Genomic DNA, 18,536 nt, shown 5'->3' with positions numbered 1-18,536 from the left:
GTGTTGGCATGAGTTTATGTGGTTGTGTGTCTATATATGTTTATGTCTTGGACTAAGAGAGTAAGAGCAATTGGTCATGGAAAAGATCATCTGGCTTCAGCAATAGACAGTATAATGTCTCCTCCTGATGATATATGCCATCCTATTTCTCGATGCTAGGGCATTCCGTGAGTCATCTATAGCATTTCTTTAGAGTCTGCTAGAGTTTCTTAGCATTACTGTGTTGATGTTATTGTTTAGGCTCGTCAGCTTTTAGTAGCTCACTCATAACCAGATGCATTGTCTACCAATTTTCACAGCGTCAAGCAATACCCCTGTGGTAAATCAGATCAAACGGCTTAGCAGAGCACTCTGGATTTTATCACATGTGTTTAGTGGATGCCCACTGAATGCCAAAATCTCCTCCAGGACCCGGCAAGCTCTTGGCCTCGGCGTGTCTGTGCCTTTCATCTTTATCTGACAGTAGAGATCAGGATTATCATTCTCCTCCTACCACTGCCTGTACTCCGTGCAGTCTCCCCCTGTGGGCGTTTAGGGCTCACAACACAGACCTTTCACTTTCCTTCAATGACTGGTGCATGTTGAAACTTAAGATGACAGGAAGATACCTTTTCACCCAGGTGCAAGATAGCCAAAGGTCTGGGTCAGGTCATTTTGTAGTGGCACCTGAAAGTGCATACACATGCCTCTTATTGATCACAGACCAGACTTCCCCTGACACTTAGTGACACTGAGAGTAGCCTTTAGCCAACCCGCTTGAGCAGGACTGTAGAAAAAACACATGCCATTGGAATAAAGGTCTAAAAAAGCTTTCAAAGTGAAAACATTAACTTGCATAGACATACTGCAAGCATTATACAATTGCACTGATTAATATTGCAAATGCAGAGTAGAGGCCTTATGTCTTTACCTCTGTATCAAATAACTGTGTGGGGAAAGTAAAATAATCCTGCCAATTTGTTTATCCTCTCAATCTTGTTACTGCATGCTGAATTACGTTTTGAATTCATTATTCGAGGCCTCAGGGATGACTTGATCTGTAACAAGTACATGTTTCTCTGTGATGCCTTTCAGATACCATATAAGCATGCAAGTCAATACCAAAAAAAAAGAGCCCAGTCTTCTGTCTATCTGCATAAATAACAGGATTAAATGAGGTTCTTCCATCCACTGATGCTGTAGAGAGGAGAAATGGGATATGCTTCCTAAGACTACACTGAATGGGAAATTAAACCGGGTCAAGACATTTTTAAACAAACATGTCAAACTGATAACATTTTTGAAAACTTTATTTTCAAGTAATAATAACAGCATGACCGTGCCATGAGGATATTTAAACTGAGTCACTCACCTAAACTATCATAATGAAGAAACAATGGAATGGGATGTTTGGATTCAATCGGGATGTTGAATAGATCATTCATTCTCTGAAAGTCCCAAATCAGCTTGTATATCTTTTAAAAAGATAAATGAGTACTTGAGCACATCTCCTCCTGCTGTTTTCTGTCATTGAGTTCTTCCATAGGGTCCTCTACTGGAGTCTGTCCCATTCTGAGCCAGTGAATAAGTGCCTTTTTCCAACAGCCTTATCACTTCACCACACACAGTGGAGTTCCATAGCCCTCCCTCACCCCCTCACTCCTTTGTCAAGCTGAGACCTAAACCCACAGAGGAGAGTACATCTGGTGCTTCACCGCCTGTCACAAAATGCCAGCAGAGGAGACCTGTTGTCTGAAAGGTTCGGCTCAGTGCTCCACTTCCAGGCGGAAATAAATGCCATGTCATGGTGACAAATTGCCACCAAGAGCCTTTCAATAAAGGTCACCGTGCCCTTTTTATTTATTTTTTTTACAAATTTGCAAACCCTTATCCTAGCCCTAACATGTGGTGGGTATACCGATTCTGTAGAGATAAAAGCATTCAGGCTGTTTATTGTCTCCATTTAAACACAACAGTGGGCATCTACAAGGTGAATTGAACTACAATATCCAGGCTTAAATAATTCAGAATCTGGGATGAAACCGGTGTAAGATCTGTTACTGCAGCAGTCCTTTTCATTTTTTGTGTGTGAAAAGGTCTTTCCAGCTTGGCCAAGGTTTTTTTCAAACATACTTATCCAACATACAACAACAATTCAATACTTTTCCTTGGAAATTGGAATGCAGCAGACTCCTTAAGTCATATAGTCATAGAGGTTAAGAAGTTTTGGAATTGGATGGGAGAGGGACAAGCTCATTCAGATGTCAAAACAACAGAATATTCAGGCAATGTTTTGTGATAAGGCATTTCTGAGACTGTTTTAATACTGTTAGAACACATTTTTAACTCAAAGATCAAAGAGAGAATCTGACATGCTCAAGGCAAGTTCCAGTGTATTTGTTTTGCAATGCTGTACAGCATTATGTCGTTCAGAAATGTTAAGACATGCACTGATAATTAGAATGAGGAGTTAAGAATTTGATATATAAACAATGAGGGTTCTCTATTGTTCTTGCATGTTCCATGAGATGTGATGACCACATGGGGAATGCCTGAAATAATTGTAAAACTGCCATGCAGGTCAGGTAGACAAGGTTTTGTATGTGGAGGAGTTCTGAGACCAGTGGATTTAAAAAGGACCAGGACCTTATCAGACTAGAAAGGTCAAATATAACCCAGGATGCACATGAAAAAAACACAAAGTTGTAATGTCAGATGTAAACAGAGTTCAAGCTCTTGCGTCCACCTCTTAGCAAATGCTAAAATGCGAGACACTTAGGCTCAGAGGGCAGGGCTGGGCACTGAAAGATTCAGGCATTGAAAGAGCAACAACATCAGTGCTACATTCTGTTGGACAGGACCCATTTGTTCTGCCTCTTGAAGAAGTTTTTAAGTCTGCAGAGCCTACACTTCTTCTTCTTGCGGTTCTTGCCTATCTTATAGTAGACCCCGCTGATGGCTTTCTTATCTTCCTCATTCCTAATCCAAGGACCCCAGGCCCCCCCATTCTGGTCGGGGTTTGCCCGTGGGTCATCTGGTGGGTACTGCACAGGTACAGAGGTGTGGTTATGATATGCCAACCTTGCCATGAGCTTCTCCACCACATCAGGCCGCTGCATGGCCAGGTTGTGGCGTTCGCATGGGTCGCCCGTTATGTTGTAGAGCCAGACTGACTGGCCCTGGTGTCCGGTGCTTCGCTCTAGATTCCACCAGTTACCTGGGAAGTGGGCCAGCACCTGAGGCGGGACCCAGTCACCATGGCCGGGGTCCCCAGTGAGCAGCTTCCAGTCTCCGACTCGGATGGCTGCCTGCACAGCCGTGTCCCAGACATGGTCGCCTTTCCTCGAGGACGACCTCTTGCCCTGGCGGGTCAGCGGGTCGATATTGTGCAGGATCTCCAGCCGCGGAGACTCTTTACCCTCACTGATCACCGGCCAGACATCGTATCCGTCCAGCCCCTGGTCCTGAGATATATTCCCCCTGGCAAGTCCGACCAGCGTGGGGAACCAGTCTGTGATATGCAGGAGCGCCTTGCTTACCCTCCGCCGGTGTCGCAGCAGAGGGCTGTGCACAAATCCCACCCCTCTAATGCCCCCCTCCCAGTAGGTACCTTTCCTGCCCCGCAGGGGCCAGTTGCTGCCTCCAGTGAAGGGCTGGGCACCGTTGTCAGTGGAGAAAATGAGCACGCTGTTTTTGTAGTAGCCGTATTTCCTCAGGGCATAGGTGATGTTGTGCACCGCTTCATCTACGATGGACACCATCGCGGCGTATTTCCTGCGCGCCACATTGCCCATGCCGCGGTACGGGTAGATGTACTCCTTGGGAGGCTTCAGGGGCGTGTGGACCGCCTGGAGGGAGACAAAGAGGAAGAGCGGCTGGCTGGACGGGTCGTGCGTGGCGAGGATCTTCCGCACCCGCTGCGTGTAGAGATGGGTGGAGTACTTCCCTTTCTGTCCCCAGGCCACCGACTCGCCCTCGTGAAGGTCGTAGCCACACAGGGACTTCCCGTCGCAAGAGCTGTACGAGTAGTAGTCCACGCTGCCCGTCAACGAGCCGAGGAAGCTGTGGAAGCCGCGGCGAGTGGGCAGACAGTCTTTCTTATAGAAGCCCAGGTGCCACTTGCCAACCATGTGGGTGGCATAGCCAGCCTCCTGCAGGCGCTGAGGCAGGGTGGCCATGTGCGAGGGCAAGCAGTTGGGTTGGCGGGGCCGGATGATGGAGTGCTGGAGGCCTGTGTGGATCTGGTACCTGGACAAGAAGAAGAACATGTGCTAGTTTTTTTTCAAGTATTCTATATTATCCTATCTTCTGCACTTCATTAGCACTTCTATTACTTTGTATTATTGTTGTTGTGATTGTCTACACCATGTTAAGCACCTTGAGAAATCTTTGTATTTTAAAGTGTGCAATACAAATAAAATCCATTATTATTATTAGTCTCGTAACATGCCACACATCGTTCTTGTGTCTGTTGCAAGAGCTTGTTCAATGTGCATTACAGTTAATGGACTGTCGATGTTAACACCGGTAAATTACATCAAGTAGATTAATCAGCTTTCCGCTGACTTGATGTCTTTAATTCTCTCACCTTTTAAATTATCCTCGTGTCAAATTGAAGTCTGTGTGTTTTGTGTTGTGTAAAGGTTATTTATGTATTAGGAGTCTCCCAATGGAGGTGAACAAAAATCAACTCTTTCACTCTTACACTCCCACAGCTTATTCTATAGCTAAATAAGGCCTTCTTCTACTTCCAATGGATGGACAGAAGGAGAGACAGCTAGAGAGCTAAAAAATAAAGAGATATGCACAAACAACTCTTACACATGCACACACATGCACACAATGTCGTTGTGTTATGATCACTGCACAGCTGGACAGTAGCAGCTGTGCATTCTCTACACAACGTCAATTTCCTTAATTGCCCTCGGGATCAAAAGTATCCATCTATCTTTCTATCTATCAATTCTGCAGAGTTGCACGCCAACAAACTGATGTTGCCAAAAAAACAACTACATCTGAACCACTTACTTTCCTTCCCACAGCCTTTGTCATTTGGTTTTGTTTATTCTTCCCTGGCTCTCAAATATCACCACACCCTCCACCTCGGTTTTACAATTCTATGGTGTCAGAGCAAACTATACCAGTCTCTGGTTCTCTTTGTTTTCTCCTGTTTGCCAACTTCAACCTATACAAACACTTCTGAAAGATTCTCCCTGCAGTCTCCTACCATGGCTGAAGAAGGAGAGGACCACTACTCCGCTAATTGTTTAAGTCACTTCTCCATTTCCCATACAGCACACCGATTTTAATGCTGTGGTATTTTGAAGTTTTGTGGAAGTAACGTTGCGTAATTGAGGCCTATGTTGCCAGACTTTTTCCTGCATATTACTCACACCTCTAAATGATGCAGTGGCATTTTTTGTCTGTGGAATTTGCTTCCCCTCTCTGAGAGAAGCATACGAAATAGGATGTGTGTGTGTGTTTGTGAGTCTCTCTCTCTCTCTGTGTCTCTCTCTCTCTCTCTCTCTCTGTCTCTCTCTCTCCCTCTCTGTGTGTGTGTGTGTGTGTGTGTGTGTGTGTGTGTGTGTGTGTGTGTGTGTGTGTGTGCGCGTGTACGTGTGCGTGTGTGTGTGTGTGTGTAAAAGAAAGAGAGAGAATGATTGAGATGTGCGTTCATATCTATGTCTGCCAGATATTGGCAGCATGACAGTGTGTAACGTTTAGATGTATTAAATTCAAAGTATTTAAGTTAAATTCAGACGAAGTGCTATATCTTTCACAGTGTGGGCTACAACAGTGTGATAGCCCTACCGATATGACATTCGTTGATGATGACAGAACTGTAGTAGGCTTCACTGCAGTGACCTATACAGTTATGTATAACCCACTAATATGTCCACTGCACTATTATATATATATATATATAACATGGATAACTTATACTATTTTAAGTTATTCTTCGTGAACAGCCTCTCTCAGTAATCTTACTTATATCAACCAGACAATGTTTTTCTTAAATAGTCGACTTACCTGCCAGTGATCAGCTGACTGCGTGACGGTGTACATAGAGGTTGAACGTAATAGTTCTCCAGTTTAACTCCCTCCTTGGCAAGCTTGTCCAGTGTTGGCGTGTGGATGTCCGAATCATGGTAGCCTATGTCATGAAATCCCTGGTCATCCGTTAGAATGAAAATAATATGTGGAGGTTGCTTCGCTTTATATGCGGCAGAACCCTGGAACTGAATGGATTCGCTCTCCACCTGGTTTGGTCTTACCCAGTCCCAGGACGCGCAGCTAAAGCTTAATAAATGTACCAAAAAAAGACCAGTCCGTGCCAGCCTAGCCATGTCTCATCCACGTAGGCTACTAGACCTATTAACTGTGCAAACAGGCTACGGGTGATCTTGAGCTGGCACGGCAACTTCAAGATTAGTATTCATTCATCTCAGAGCCGTCAATGATAAAAATATTGGCAAACCCAACCAACATGACTCTTGTACGCAGTTATGGAGCGTTGACTACACGCACCGCATGGAAAGAGAAAAGCTTTGGCTGTTTGAAGCTCTCCAACGAACCCCTGTTTTTTTCAAATGCCCTACAATTCTATGATTTTGGTCATTTCTATTCTATTTTGCAATAGGGGCACAGCACACACTCGGACTACAGCTACAATTTGGATGATTGCTGAGTGCTACACACAGATTACTCGTATTGTACATTTTCCAAGACGGTCGCGTAAACTCCGCCCGGTTGGACGCATCCCATCGTCCTGAAATAAGACGCTGGTTGGAACCACCCCTCGTTTTAAACAAGAACTCTTTGCCTTTGCGTGCGGATCACACATCTGGTTCAGTAACTACTAGGCTACTAGCATAGTTTTTACTTTTTTACTCCTGATATATTACAAGAAGAAAGTATATGCTGTCCACGTTTTAATCATCTGTATTTTTGTTTGTTTTTACATTTGTTCAGTGCCACATAGCGTTAACTTACAAAAGAACATACTATCGTAGAAGGGAGACGTTTATGAGAGACTTCAGGTGACTGAAGTAAAATTGGAATTTGAGTGCCCTTTATGTAAGACAACATACAACAAAGATTCTTCAGGATCAGTTTTAAAACGTGGACTACCACTATTCCTAACAGCTAGCCATAATGCAGTAGTGTAATACGCAATGGGGTTAGACATACTCTAACTGTATGAAATGAAATGTGTCCAAAAACTGACTTCTTTCCATTATCCTGGTGGAATACCCTGTGCTACAGCTATCCCTTTCATTTAGGAAATCAGAACAATATGCAACAGGCCAGGTCTGGTCAAGCTGTAAGAGGTGAAGAGAAGTGACCTTCACTCAAACCACCATTGAAAAAAACCTGTCTTCCTTCTATTCCTATTCAGTGCCAGCATGGCATTCCAACTCTGAAAGGCTCTGTATTTATATTAGTGCAGAATTGTATAAACCTGAAGGACTGTGGCAAATGCCACATGATTTGAACTGAGTGATATCCTCTCCAAGAAGAAAAGTATGATCTTTATGTTCAGCCAAAACATTTCAAGCTGGCCCCATGTTTACTTTGGCATTTATATGTTTTCCATGAACATTCACTTGATGCTTTGTGCTGCATTAAATGTAATTACTTTCACAGGGATGGTTTAAAAGAGGTCACAGTTGTGTGCAATGCCATCAGTACAACACACAGACTATGGTACATTCAAGAGAAATTGAATGAATGTAAAATTGAAGACGTTAAAGGTCTCAGTCTGTATCACACAAAAACTATTTTCAGAATATAACATTTTATTTGGATTGTCCGCTTCCAGCGACTTCTCAGATGGTTTGTTGGAATTCATGTTCAGTCTTTTTAACTGTTTAGAACAGAAACTGTTTAACAGATAGTTTGTTTATAATCTGAGCATCTGTACATAATCTAAAGGGGACCATCTGAATAAAGTATGACGCTCTTTTCTCTGTAGGACTGTCCCCTTAAAAAAAGAGAGATTCAACAAATTAGGAAGTAGGCCTGAACTTAACCTTCTAATATAATATATGGAAAGGCAACTGAGGATATTACCACAGAGAAGTTAATCCTCAAGGCAGATATCTACAAAATATACCCAAGCACCTAACACTTAATATTGAGGGGTATATGTAGTTCAGTTGTATACATAGCCCCTTTTAAATAGCTAGTCACCCAAAAGGAGAAACCATTAGACAGGCAATAACTCCAACAATGAACACAGCCTGTTCTAGAGGGAAGAAGACACTTGATTTGTCATTTGTTCCCGGCTCGCAGATGCCCTATAAAGTGCTCACAGATACACCATTAACTTTCGGCAGAGACCGTTGATAAGAGCCACAGGCCAAAGTAGTTCTGCCTCTGGTTAACGGCTACGAGAAAGAATTCTGAAAGATTGCGGTCAGTGCTATTCATGAATGTTTGTGTTACATTGGCAGGAGGCTCGGGGAATGGTTTAACATCAAGAATCTGTTTTGTGTTAGGAGTCAGAAAAATACAGTCTTTGCCTTACTTCTCACGTCCTCCAGTGAACCAGGAGCTGAATGTGACATCACCCTGTAAAAATGTGGGTTCTGACAGGGCCCCATGGTGAATCAGTCAAGTTCTTAGAAAGGAAAGGCAAATGTTATTTGCATTGATTTATGAATGCTGCTCATAAAGGGATTGTCTTTGAGCCCCATTAAAGTTATTTTTCAAACTACCCCTCTGTTTACCAGACAGAAAAGTCATATAAAAACTGTACTGTACACTGTACAACTCTTCTCCAAGTCTGTAGATGTTGCTGTTGTCTTCACAGTGAGCTTCTTGTGCTATGGAATTCAAATAATCGTCTATGACCCAGATTTGTGTAGTGCTTCCACTTTGTATTTCACCACCCTGAGTCACTGAAGCAGTTTTATAGGATGTGTGGAGAGGCATTTCAGTTTCAATAAGAGGGAGGCTATAACAATTAAAGATTAACAGTAGCCCCCTGCATATATTTTAACCTACTATTGTCTGTGAAGGGTACACAGCATATGTATTTGATGTCTAGAGTCTGACCCAAATATGTGTTCATGGTAAAAAGGTGTTAATGATTATTTATTAGATGCCATTTAGTAAAATAAAGTAGTAAACTGAATGATATAGTGCAAAACTATTGCAGTGACTTGGTGCCCTGTCTCCTTTTAACACCAGACTCTTACATATTCTATCCTGCATTTAAGCAAATTGTGTGTATTGTATACATGTAAAATGTGAAAATTCCTGTCTTATTTTATGTGATGATCCCTGAGAAACTTAATGACACACCTTTGCATCTCTCCACAAGGTTACAGGCCACATGGAAAAGCTGCAACAATGGTGGCAAGAGGCCAGTTACCACACACCGCAATGTGAGTTAGATTTAACAATAGCAATAACTGGGACAATTGGCCCCATCATCTGACCTGGCGGAGAACATACAAGAGAATTTTCCAGTCCCACTGCCACTGTGTACTAAATATGGTCAAGACTCTGGATGCCAAAGCTATTGTATCAGAGATGGCCAAGGCATTTGTCCAATAAAGTATAAATATAATAAATTATATACAATTGATTTCTGCAGTGCACGTCAACCTGCATATCACTGGGGAAGACCTTGGTGGTTTGGACACCATATAACCACATGTATCTTCCATCAGCCCAGCCAGTGGAGGAGGAATAGTGAAGATAAACAAGTTGTTGCCTGCAAACTTATTGGGTAGGCAAACGCAGAAATTGCCAATCTGCAGGTAATAATTCCAATGCTTGTTAAGTCTAGGCCTGCCAGAGCTACTGAGCCTTGATGCACGTTGCTGAGGCACTATGAAGCACAGTATGTTCCTAAGCACTTATGTCCTGGGAAGAAGGTAGAGAGGGTATGCATTGACGTCACTTTCCCACCGGAATACTCCCCCTTAGTTGGAATGAGAACATATGCTGCAACATGGCTACCTTTCATAGGGGGGAAACTGCAAAACAGGGAGTAAAACAGACAATGGCCTTCTTACATTAAAGGCAGTTGGACTCAACAGTGATCCTTACAACTTCCTGATTTTGGGAATCAGTGGGAGGGGAATGAATAGAGGTAGACAGAGGCAGAGACAGATTATTCTCTGTCTCCAGAATTCCTGAAAAAAACAGACAATTGTGTGGATTATACCGCCTCATTGGATATATTTCTCCTTGTACGCTAATGTGGAAATAAGTACCCAAGTTTCACAGACTCAACATTTAGATTCGTTACCCAGGGGAGATCAATCTTTAATTTTTTTCCTTCCTCTCCATACAGGAGTTTTTGTTTGAATGTTTACCTTGTTCTTTTGAATATTGTTTTGTGATAAGATGATCACTGAGACTTTGAGGTCAACCCAAATGTTCTTTTTCTTTTTTTAAATTTGTTTATGGACTGATGCACCCAGGATGCGACTTTCAGCATTCCACAAGGACCAAATACATCACCCCTAAATACTACTACTACTCTTTTCACCTTCCTCTTCACCTTATCTATAATACTTTCCTATGAAATGGCTACAGATTTGAAAAATCAGTGGCAACAAAAATGTATTATATCGGATTCATGGCTTACTCCACGTAAGAGTAAACATGAACATCATAGCAAATTTCCCTATCATTTTTATGTCATAATTTCCATCTTTGAAGCGGACAGTGTGCTACTTCTAGATAGGTTATGTGGTTCCCCAACACATTCCCAAGTTCCCAAAGACACCCATACACCTAAAACTAGGAGCCCCTGCACACTGTGCATCATCCAAGCTGCCTCATTACATTCTAAATAAATTGCACAGGACAAACCATAACTATGCAGACCTACTAATCAGGGTGCTTGCAAAGTAAGGTTGTGAGGAGACAAAGGGTATTTGGGCATACCAGAGATTTTTTGGGGTGGTATTGTGCAAAGGTACAACATCACCATATTCTTTACAATGAACTTTTAGAAGAAGTCCTGAAAACCAGCTTTTTTTTTCACTGTGAGAACAAAATAGTGACAGAAAAACAGTCGTGGCTGTGTTAATATCTTACTATAGATTATACTTAGATTATGACTTGTATAGATACAGAGACCATGGAGGAACACTGCTGAAAAAAGGACAGGTTTATAAAAAAAAACAGTTGTGGCTGTGTTAATATCTTACTATAGATTATACTTAGATTATGACTTGTATAGATACAGAGACCATGGAGGAAACACTGCTGAAAAAAGGACAGGTTTATAAAAAAAAATGGGACTGCCTGTGATTTACCTTTATTATTGATAATTATTATTATTTATTTTTTAAAACACCCATCTCCCATTCTTCCAAATCTCCCATTGTTTTAATAATTTTAACAAATCCTAGGCAAACTTCAAAGTTGAAACACTAAGCCACAGAGTGACATATCTTACCATAGCCGCCATGCAGCAGCTGCAAATAACCAGCAGCAAATCAAAACTGCGAGTGAAATCCATGTTCAAATGAATTATTGATTATTATGGAAGATATTATACATATAGGGAGGAATCAGAAGAAGCGCGCTGATAACTCTATATTTAAATAGATTTATTTCCACTTTAATTACATCTAAGAGCTCACAATACACATTTCACAACGAGACAGAGAGACACAGGCGTCTTCCAATGCAAACTGGCGACTGTTATGGTTTTGCATTAGCAGCTGTTTCAATTGCCTTTGCCACTTGGTCAGCGTTCATGTTGTCAAGAGCAACACTATTTTCTTTGCCGAAACCTGCAAAAGATGGGCCAAGGGGAAAGGTCAATGGCCAACAAATATAACAAAAATACTAAGGGTACAGGCTAGACACAGACTTTCAGAAAGACTAGTTGTAACATGGTCTCACCGTAGCGTGCCCACAGCCTGGGTTGAACACCCGAACACTCTCTGATCAGAATGGGAAAGTCCGGATTTGCCTTCTTGAGGGTCACATAGTGTTGCTCCACAAAATCTCTGAAACCCATAAGGTCCAATAAATGTCAATGTCCGCAAATGATGCTTCCTAACCCAAATAACGTTAATTCATTGCAATAAGTCATCGCAACTGAAGCATTAGCCAGTTAGCTATATTGAAGACAACTTACATTAGCAACCAAATATTCACACAAACGTCAAGAAGCTTATAAAAGTAGCCACTTCTGATTGCATTACCTAAAGCAATTGCTGTATTTATGTCACACACTCTAACAGCAGCAAATTATTGACCGACCTGAAACCTTTAAGGGGACGTGCTTCAATCTGCTAACAACTAGCGGGATGGCTGGCTACATATAAAAAATAACTTTACACATTACATTATCACACAGTGATAACAATTTCAGGACAGTACCTGGCTCCCTGACTGGACCCGGACGTCTGACACAAATGTACGCGAATTTCACGAAGGTTCCTGGCAAGGTTAGAGCCAATTCCCCTCACAACGGCGGCGGCCATGATGCTTCTCTAAACACGGTCCAGTACCAATGACGTAGCTGACCAACAGCCAATTATATCTCATGAGTGTCAGGAAGAAATTAGACAAGATTAAAAAAAAATAGTCGGAGAAATTCAGTTTAGTGAATGATCCATAACCTGAAGGCTATGTGAAATCCATCTTCCGTCAACGTCCTCTGATGGCTTGTAGTAGAAAAGACCGACTTGAACCATTTTAAATCCATCAGTGGATTAACATGACGAACTCAAAAAATATACAGCTCTGGAGAAAAAAAAAATAAGAAACCACTTCAAAATGATCAGTTTCTCTAGTTTAACTTTGTATTGGTATGTGTTGGAGTAAAATTAACAGTATTGTTTTAATCTATAAACTACAAATTTGAAATACAAATATTGTCATTTAGAGCATTTATTTGCAGAAAAATGACAACTGGTCCAAATAACAAAAAAAAGATCATATTAATTTTAAATGGCACAATACTAATGTTTTAACTTAGGAAGAGTTCAGAAATCAATATTTGGTGGAATAACCTTGATTTACAATCACAGCTTTCATGCGTCATGGCATGCTCTCCACCTGTCTTTCACTTTGCCTTTGGGTGACTTTACGCCCTCCTGGCGCAAAAATTCAAGTGAAGTGTTTTTTCCAGTAGGAAATGCTCCCTGCCACACAGACAGGTCAGTGAAGGTGTGGATGAAGGACTACCAGATCAGTACCCTGTCATGGCCAGCTCAATCCCCAGACCTGGAAAACAAAGCCAAGCTGCTTGAATTTTTTGCGCCAGGAGTGGCAAGTCACCCAACAAGAATGTGAAAGACTGTAAATAATGCATTCTGCACTCATTAGGTCTAAACAAACACTAACGTCTTCTCCTTTCTCCCTCTTGTTTATTGACCTACTTTTTTGAACAGTGGTGTGAAATTTTAGTTGTTTTGCATTCTTGTTCTACATTTGTTTTTATTTAATCTTTTAATAAATTATACAAATCTGTACATCCAAGGTGTCTGTTTTATTCATACAGAATTAAGTTCTAAGTTTTATTATTTAATAGTATTGTATGGTAGTAATCACAAACATTTGTACAAATGAATCCAGTAGCACACAAAAAAAAGAAAATTGTGCAGAATTTGGACCACGACTGACATCATTGAACCTCTGGTTTAGTCAATGTATCCACGGCTAACTTCTTGGCTTCAATTTCAACCTGAAGACGAGCAAATTCCTCCACCAGGTCCTTGAACTCTTGACCAAACATGTCATACGAAGCAAGTTTGTTTTCAACCGCCTGCTTCTCTTTCTGAGTGGCCGTCAACTCTGTTTCCAGCTGTTCTCTATGCAGGATGATGAGAAGACAAAACCAGTTAAATAAGTGAAAATAAAAAACACACCCTCTATGCCTTTGTTGTATTACCATCCTATACAGGATCCACTGTAATATTATTAAAAAAGCTGCAGTTACTAAACAAAACAGAGAATTGGACAATCATTTCAAAACTAAGGTCACTTAAGTGCTTTGGAACCCACCTGATTTTTTTATGTGTAGATATTTTGCTAGGTGTGTATGTGTCCAGCTGTATATCCAACAACTCAACCCTAAAGCAGGGACAATCAATCATTTAGTAAAGATAGGATGTTATCAATCACAGCATAATAAGTACACTTCAATGCAAAACCAATAATTGATCAATAATAAAAAAACAAACCTTATCTTCTGTACTCCAAGCTTACATTTGTCTTCAAGGTATTCCAGCTTCTTCCGGTCTAACTTTGTCTGAACTTTTAATCTGTTCTCCAGAAGCAAAGTCTGTAGAAGCCTCATGTGCTCCAGCAGGTCCTGGGATAGCAGCCAAAACATCAGTGACTCTCAATAATAAAACTGAGGACATATGTACTATCCTCAATAACAATATCTTGCACAATATCTTGCACAATCACAATATCTTGCACAAGAGATAGATAGTTGCTGCGTAACAAAATACTGTGAGATGTCAGAGTTAAGTGATGACTAGCAGGGCTGTTACACAATCAGAATATACAGTCACATCACATTGATTTCCAGTTCACAGTGTTTGACATTTGCCATCACAAACACCTGTGATCCAGCAGCCTAAAGGCCGGATTATACTCAGTTTTAGACGCAACGCGTAAGCACGTAAGATTCACAAGAGCCCCTTGCGCAGTTAAATAACCCCCCTTACGTGCTTAAGTGTGTCCCCCAGAATTTCTGACTATCCAACAAAGACACTCCGGCCCCACGCAGCTCGCAAAGACTGTGATTGGCCTGCTAACCACAGCCTTTCATGAGTCTCATGTTTCCGGTTTCATAGCATACTACAGTCTTTTTTAGACCCAGAATTGTTTTAAATCATGAATAGCCTGCAGACCGTCTCACAAGCCTTTTCTTGTGGATTATGAACAAACATAACAGAAGAGGTCCGAAGACATGAACTCCTTTACAAACCCTCTTTATAACTTATAAGGACGCTCAAATGAACACAAATGTATGGAGAGAATATCCCATTCTCACCCGCGATTGTTTGGAGAGAACGCGCTAATTCACCAAACAAATACTTTCATATTAATTTTCCACCACTAGTGAGTCATGGTGATATCATTCATTGAGTTCATATTGACGTGAATCAATCAATTGCACCCGCGAGTTTGATATAATGAGCCCGGTCTGCTCATACACAAAAGCTAACATTAACGTGGACTCAAACACATAATTTTAAAGCACTGTGGCCGTCATTAAAAGATGTGTCAATAAACGAACTTCTGCATCATGTGATCTGCACTACATTACTACAAACATGCCATAATGTTCTTTTATGTTGATAGAGAGGAGGGCAATATAGCAGTAAAATACCCTAACTAAATCATGTTCAAATGTTTTGGCCATTAGCCTGACATACATTGAGATAACTGTGAGTTTGCCGCGTCAATTTAAAGGCCATCTCTGCGTTTTCTTCTCTTAGGTGCTCAATTCTGTTCCTCTCCTCCTTCAGCAGTTGAGGGAGATGGTTGAACTTCTCCAACTTTAGACCATCACTGTCTTTCTCTGAACGGAATAAACACACAAAACAAAACAAAAAGAGATTAAGCACAGCCTCAACTTTAACAACTATAAACTGATGTGAAGTTTGGTTTACTTATTTCAAAACCATTCCCCCTGTTTGAAAAGTTGCAATGTATTTTTTTTTTATGTTTATTTCTCTAAACATTAAGAGAAATTAACATAAAAAAAAAATACATTGCAACTTTTCAAACAGGGGGAATGGTTTTGAAATAAGTAAACCAAACATATATATACATCAGTTCCAACAAGTGCTACAGAATATCCTGAGAGTCAGAGTTAAACAATGCACCTGACTCTGGCTGAATATAGCTTAGGATGCTAAAAGCCTTCCTTTTGAGATGTTTCTCCAGCTCCTTAGGCAGTCTTTCTTCCATATCTTGTACATCCTTTAAAAAAGAAAACAACCTGAAATTACATCCGAGTAAAGTATGTAGGCAATAGGCAAATGAGGGAGCAGTTTAATTGTGAAGAGCTGAAAGCATATCGGAAAGAGGCCCCTTCACTTCTCTTCAGATACATAAATTGTCTGAACTCAGAGGCTTACTACTAATTCACTAATCTTCTTGATAAGCTACTGTTCCTCCATGAAGACAAAGTAAATCGTATTCATGTTTACTGGTTACATACCATACAAAGTCAATATTGTATGTCATGGACCTACCTGCTCTGAAGGCATTATTCTCTGTACGTGTTTTGAAGAGATCCCTAGGACAGAGGACGGGCCTTCACTCAGATGCAACTGCACGTCACATTTGGCAGCCAATAAACACTGCTCTAGTGTTCCGTAAAACTGCAAAGACACAATTCATACTGTACCTTCACATATGCTCAGTCAACTACAGAACACAACGAAATTGAAATATGGCAGACTTCTCGTTTCATTCTCGTACCCAGCCATCACTCAAGCATATGGTTTGAGAGAATAATAAAATCTCTGTGAGTGATAAGAGTTCTGTAAACAAAACACAAAACACACCACTGACACAACTAATCAGTTGACTGAAATCAAAGATTGGTCAATAATTTAGTTGTATCAGTTGTTCTGCTGCCAGGCTATAAATGCCAACAGTCACATCAACCCTTAAGAGATGTGAACGTCCACCCCTGATCAGTGTGTACCTTGTCATCATCTGGCGTAACAGTGGATTGGTACTTTCCAATGATGTACTCCTGAACAATCTCCTCCAGTAACTGATGAATAATCATAGGCCTCATCCACTTTTTTGTCTCAGTCTGAAGCTCCTCATCCGCCTGGAATTTGTACACATCAATTGTTTCAACATTCATTTTATCTTAACAACACTGAAATAATTGGAAGGGCTAATCGGATATAACATCAAAAGTGAACCCTACAGGCTACTTCTAAATGAAACCACCATAAGTAACAGTTATAATGTGCATGCAGATTTCCCTTAAATAGAGTATTTGACATGAACAAATGCTGAACATATCGTTGGTTTATTGATTATTTAGAAGAAAGTACTATGCCTTTTTCAGTTCTTTCTGAAGAGACTTAGTGAGACCAGTGCTGTCCACATGTGATGACAGTTTGGCCAGAAGTTTACAGAACTGAGGATTTTGGATGAGGTCATCTTCCGTTAAATCGGCTGAGGGGAATGCTTTAAGAACTTGAAAGAAAATAGCGTGTTGGATTTGAGCAAGAAAGATGTTTAGGCGTTGCTTTGTCAAAACCATAAACAGTAAATAATGGTCAATAACTTACCTTTCTCGAGCAGGCTATTTTCTTTTTCAGATGTTCTAACTGGATGTGAAGACGCCATACTTCCCTAGCGTAAGACGGTTAAGAATGGAAAAATCTCTTTAATAATGAACTAGACACATTTGATAATGTAAGGTTAGCTTGCCATAGTTTAACGTTACTGTCTTGCCTCTAAGCTGCAGAAAGCCGTGAAATGATCCCGCAAAATAATACAACTCGAATACAATAACAGGACAAAACGCACAACTAAGTCTGTGCTGGAAAATAAGCAAGTCTATTACAAATACACCCATCAACAGCTAATTCATTTATGAACGTATGTCTTACCAATAACCTAGTTCAGACGGACCGTCAAAGTTTTCCTGTTTATTTCCGCGCGCCCCTGTCTGATTGGCTCGTCGTTTTTCTTTGCTTTCTTTCATTGGTGTCAAGCTTACTGGGTTTAGGAACATTACCCCCATCTACTGGTGTGAAAGTCTGAGGGGAAAGGAAAATGTGTCTCGCTGCTCGTACAGACTTTTGGTTCACCTTGCGGCCTATGGTGTTGTTCTAAACTTAACACAGAGCAGAAAACAAGTCTATAATTTTCTGTAAACAAACAAACAAACAAATGTGTTCATATGAATTTCCCCTGGACTTTTGGTCTTTTCAGTGGGTACCTGCTGAGCTAGGTAGGGTTTAGATCATCTGAATAATCACGCCCATTAAAGGCACCCAGTGCAACTTTCGAGGCTTAAAAATAAACATTCAATTTCTAGTCTTTTTTACACATAGTAAGTTTCAATAACTCCATACGATTACATATCGACATTCAAGGAGCAAAGATAAGATCTCGTTGTGTGGTGAGAACTGATAGAAAATCGATAACAACAACAATCGCCGCCATTTTCTTTATTTTTTGTTACCTACAATAAATAAAGCAGGATTCCAGTCAATGGAAAAATGGCCTCTCCCCACCGGCGATTGTTGTTGTTTACGATTTTCTATCAGTTCTCACCACACAACGACGTCTCATCTTTGCTCCTTGAATGTCGATATGTAATGGTATGGAGTTATTGAAACGTACTACGTGTAAAAAAGACTAGAAATTGAATGTTTATTTTTCATTGAATGTTTACATAAAGTTGCACTGGGTGCCTTTAACATGTTGATGTTGAAGCCTCGGCTGGTGAACCCATAGACATCTATACATGTCTATGGGTGAACCAGATGCAAAATGAGTGAGGGCTTAGATACACATACGCGTCTTTTTTCAGGCAGAGACGCTTCAGTAACGCCTTGGCAAAGTGCGGCGGC

At 40.9% G+C, this 18,536-nt stretch overlaps 3 protein-coding genes across 3 annotated transcripts; all 3 read right to left on the bottom strand.

Moving 5' to 3' along the window:
- Window positions 1–2,819: 2,819 nt before the first annotated feature.
- Window positions 2,820–6,326, bottom strand: arsib (arylsulfatase family, member Ib; the record flags this gene model as incomplete). Its single annotated transcript, XM_080831986.1, has 2 exons — window positions 2,820–4,227; window positions 6,010–6,326. The coding sequence occupies 2 exons, from the start codon at window positions 6,324–6,326 to the stop codon at window positions 2,820–2,822; spliced, it is 1,725 nt and encodes a 574-aa protein (XP_080688112.1).
- Window positions 6,327–11,543: 5,217 nt separating this feature from the next.
- ndufa2 (NADH:ubiquinone oxidoreductase subunit A2) lies at window positions 11,544–12,467 on the bottom strand. The gene is made up of 3 exons (XM_080836194.1): window positions 12,340–12,467; window positions 11,857–11,963; window positions 11,544–11,744 (listed from the first exon to the last, which is right to left on the bottom strand). The coding sequence occupies exons 1-3, from the start codon at window positions 12,441–12,443 to the stop codon at window positions 11,653–11,655; spliced, it is 303 nt and encodes a 100-aa protein (XP_080692320.1). The 5' UTR covers window positions 12,444–12,467; the 3' UTR covers window positions 11,544–11,652.
- Window positions 12,468–13,588: 1,121 nt separating this feature from the next.
- haus4 (HAUS augmin-like complex, subunit 4) lies at window positions 13,589–17,301 on the bottom strand (the record flags this gene model as incomplete). Its single annotated transcript, XM_080846350.1, has 9 exons — window positions 13,589–13,775; window positions 13,969–14,037; window positions 14,148–14,278; window positions 15,357–15,502; window positions 15,810–15,906; window positions 16,182–16,310; window positions 16,640–16,771; window positions 17,009–17,148; window positions 17,244–17,301. 9 exons carry the CDS (start codon window positions 17,299–17,301, stop codon window positions 13,589–13,591), a joined length of 1,089 nt encoding a protein of 362 aa, XP_080702476.1.
- Between the last annotated feature and the right edge of the window lie 1,235 nt (window positions 17,302–18,536).

This window comes from Sprattus sprattus (genome assembly GCF_963457725.1).
Source record: "Sprattus sprattus genome assembly, chromosome: 1".
Taxonomy (NCBI): domain Eukaryota; kingdom Metazoa; phylum Chordata; class Actinopteri; order Clupeiformes; family Clupeidae; genus Sprattus; species Sprattus sprattus.
This window is presented reverse-complemented; position numbering and strand designations above follow the sequence as displayed.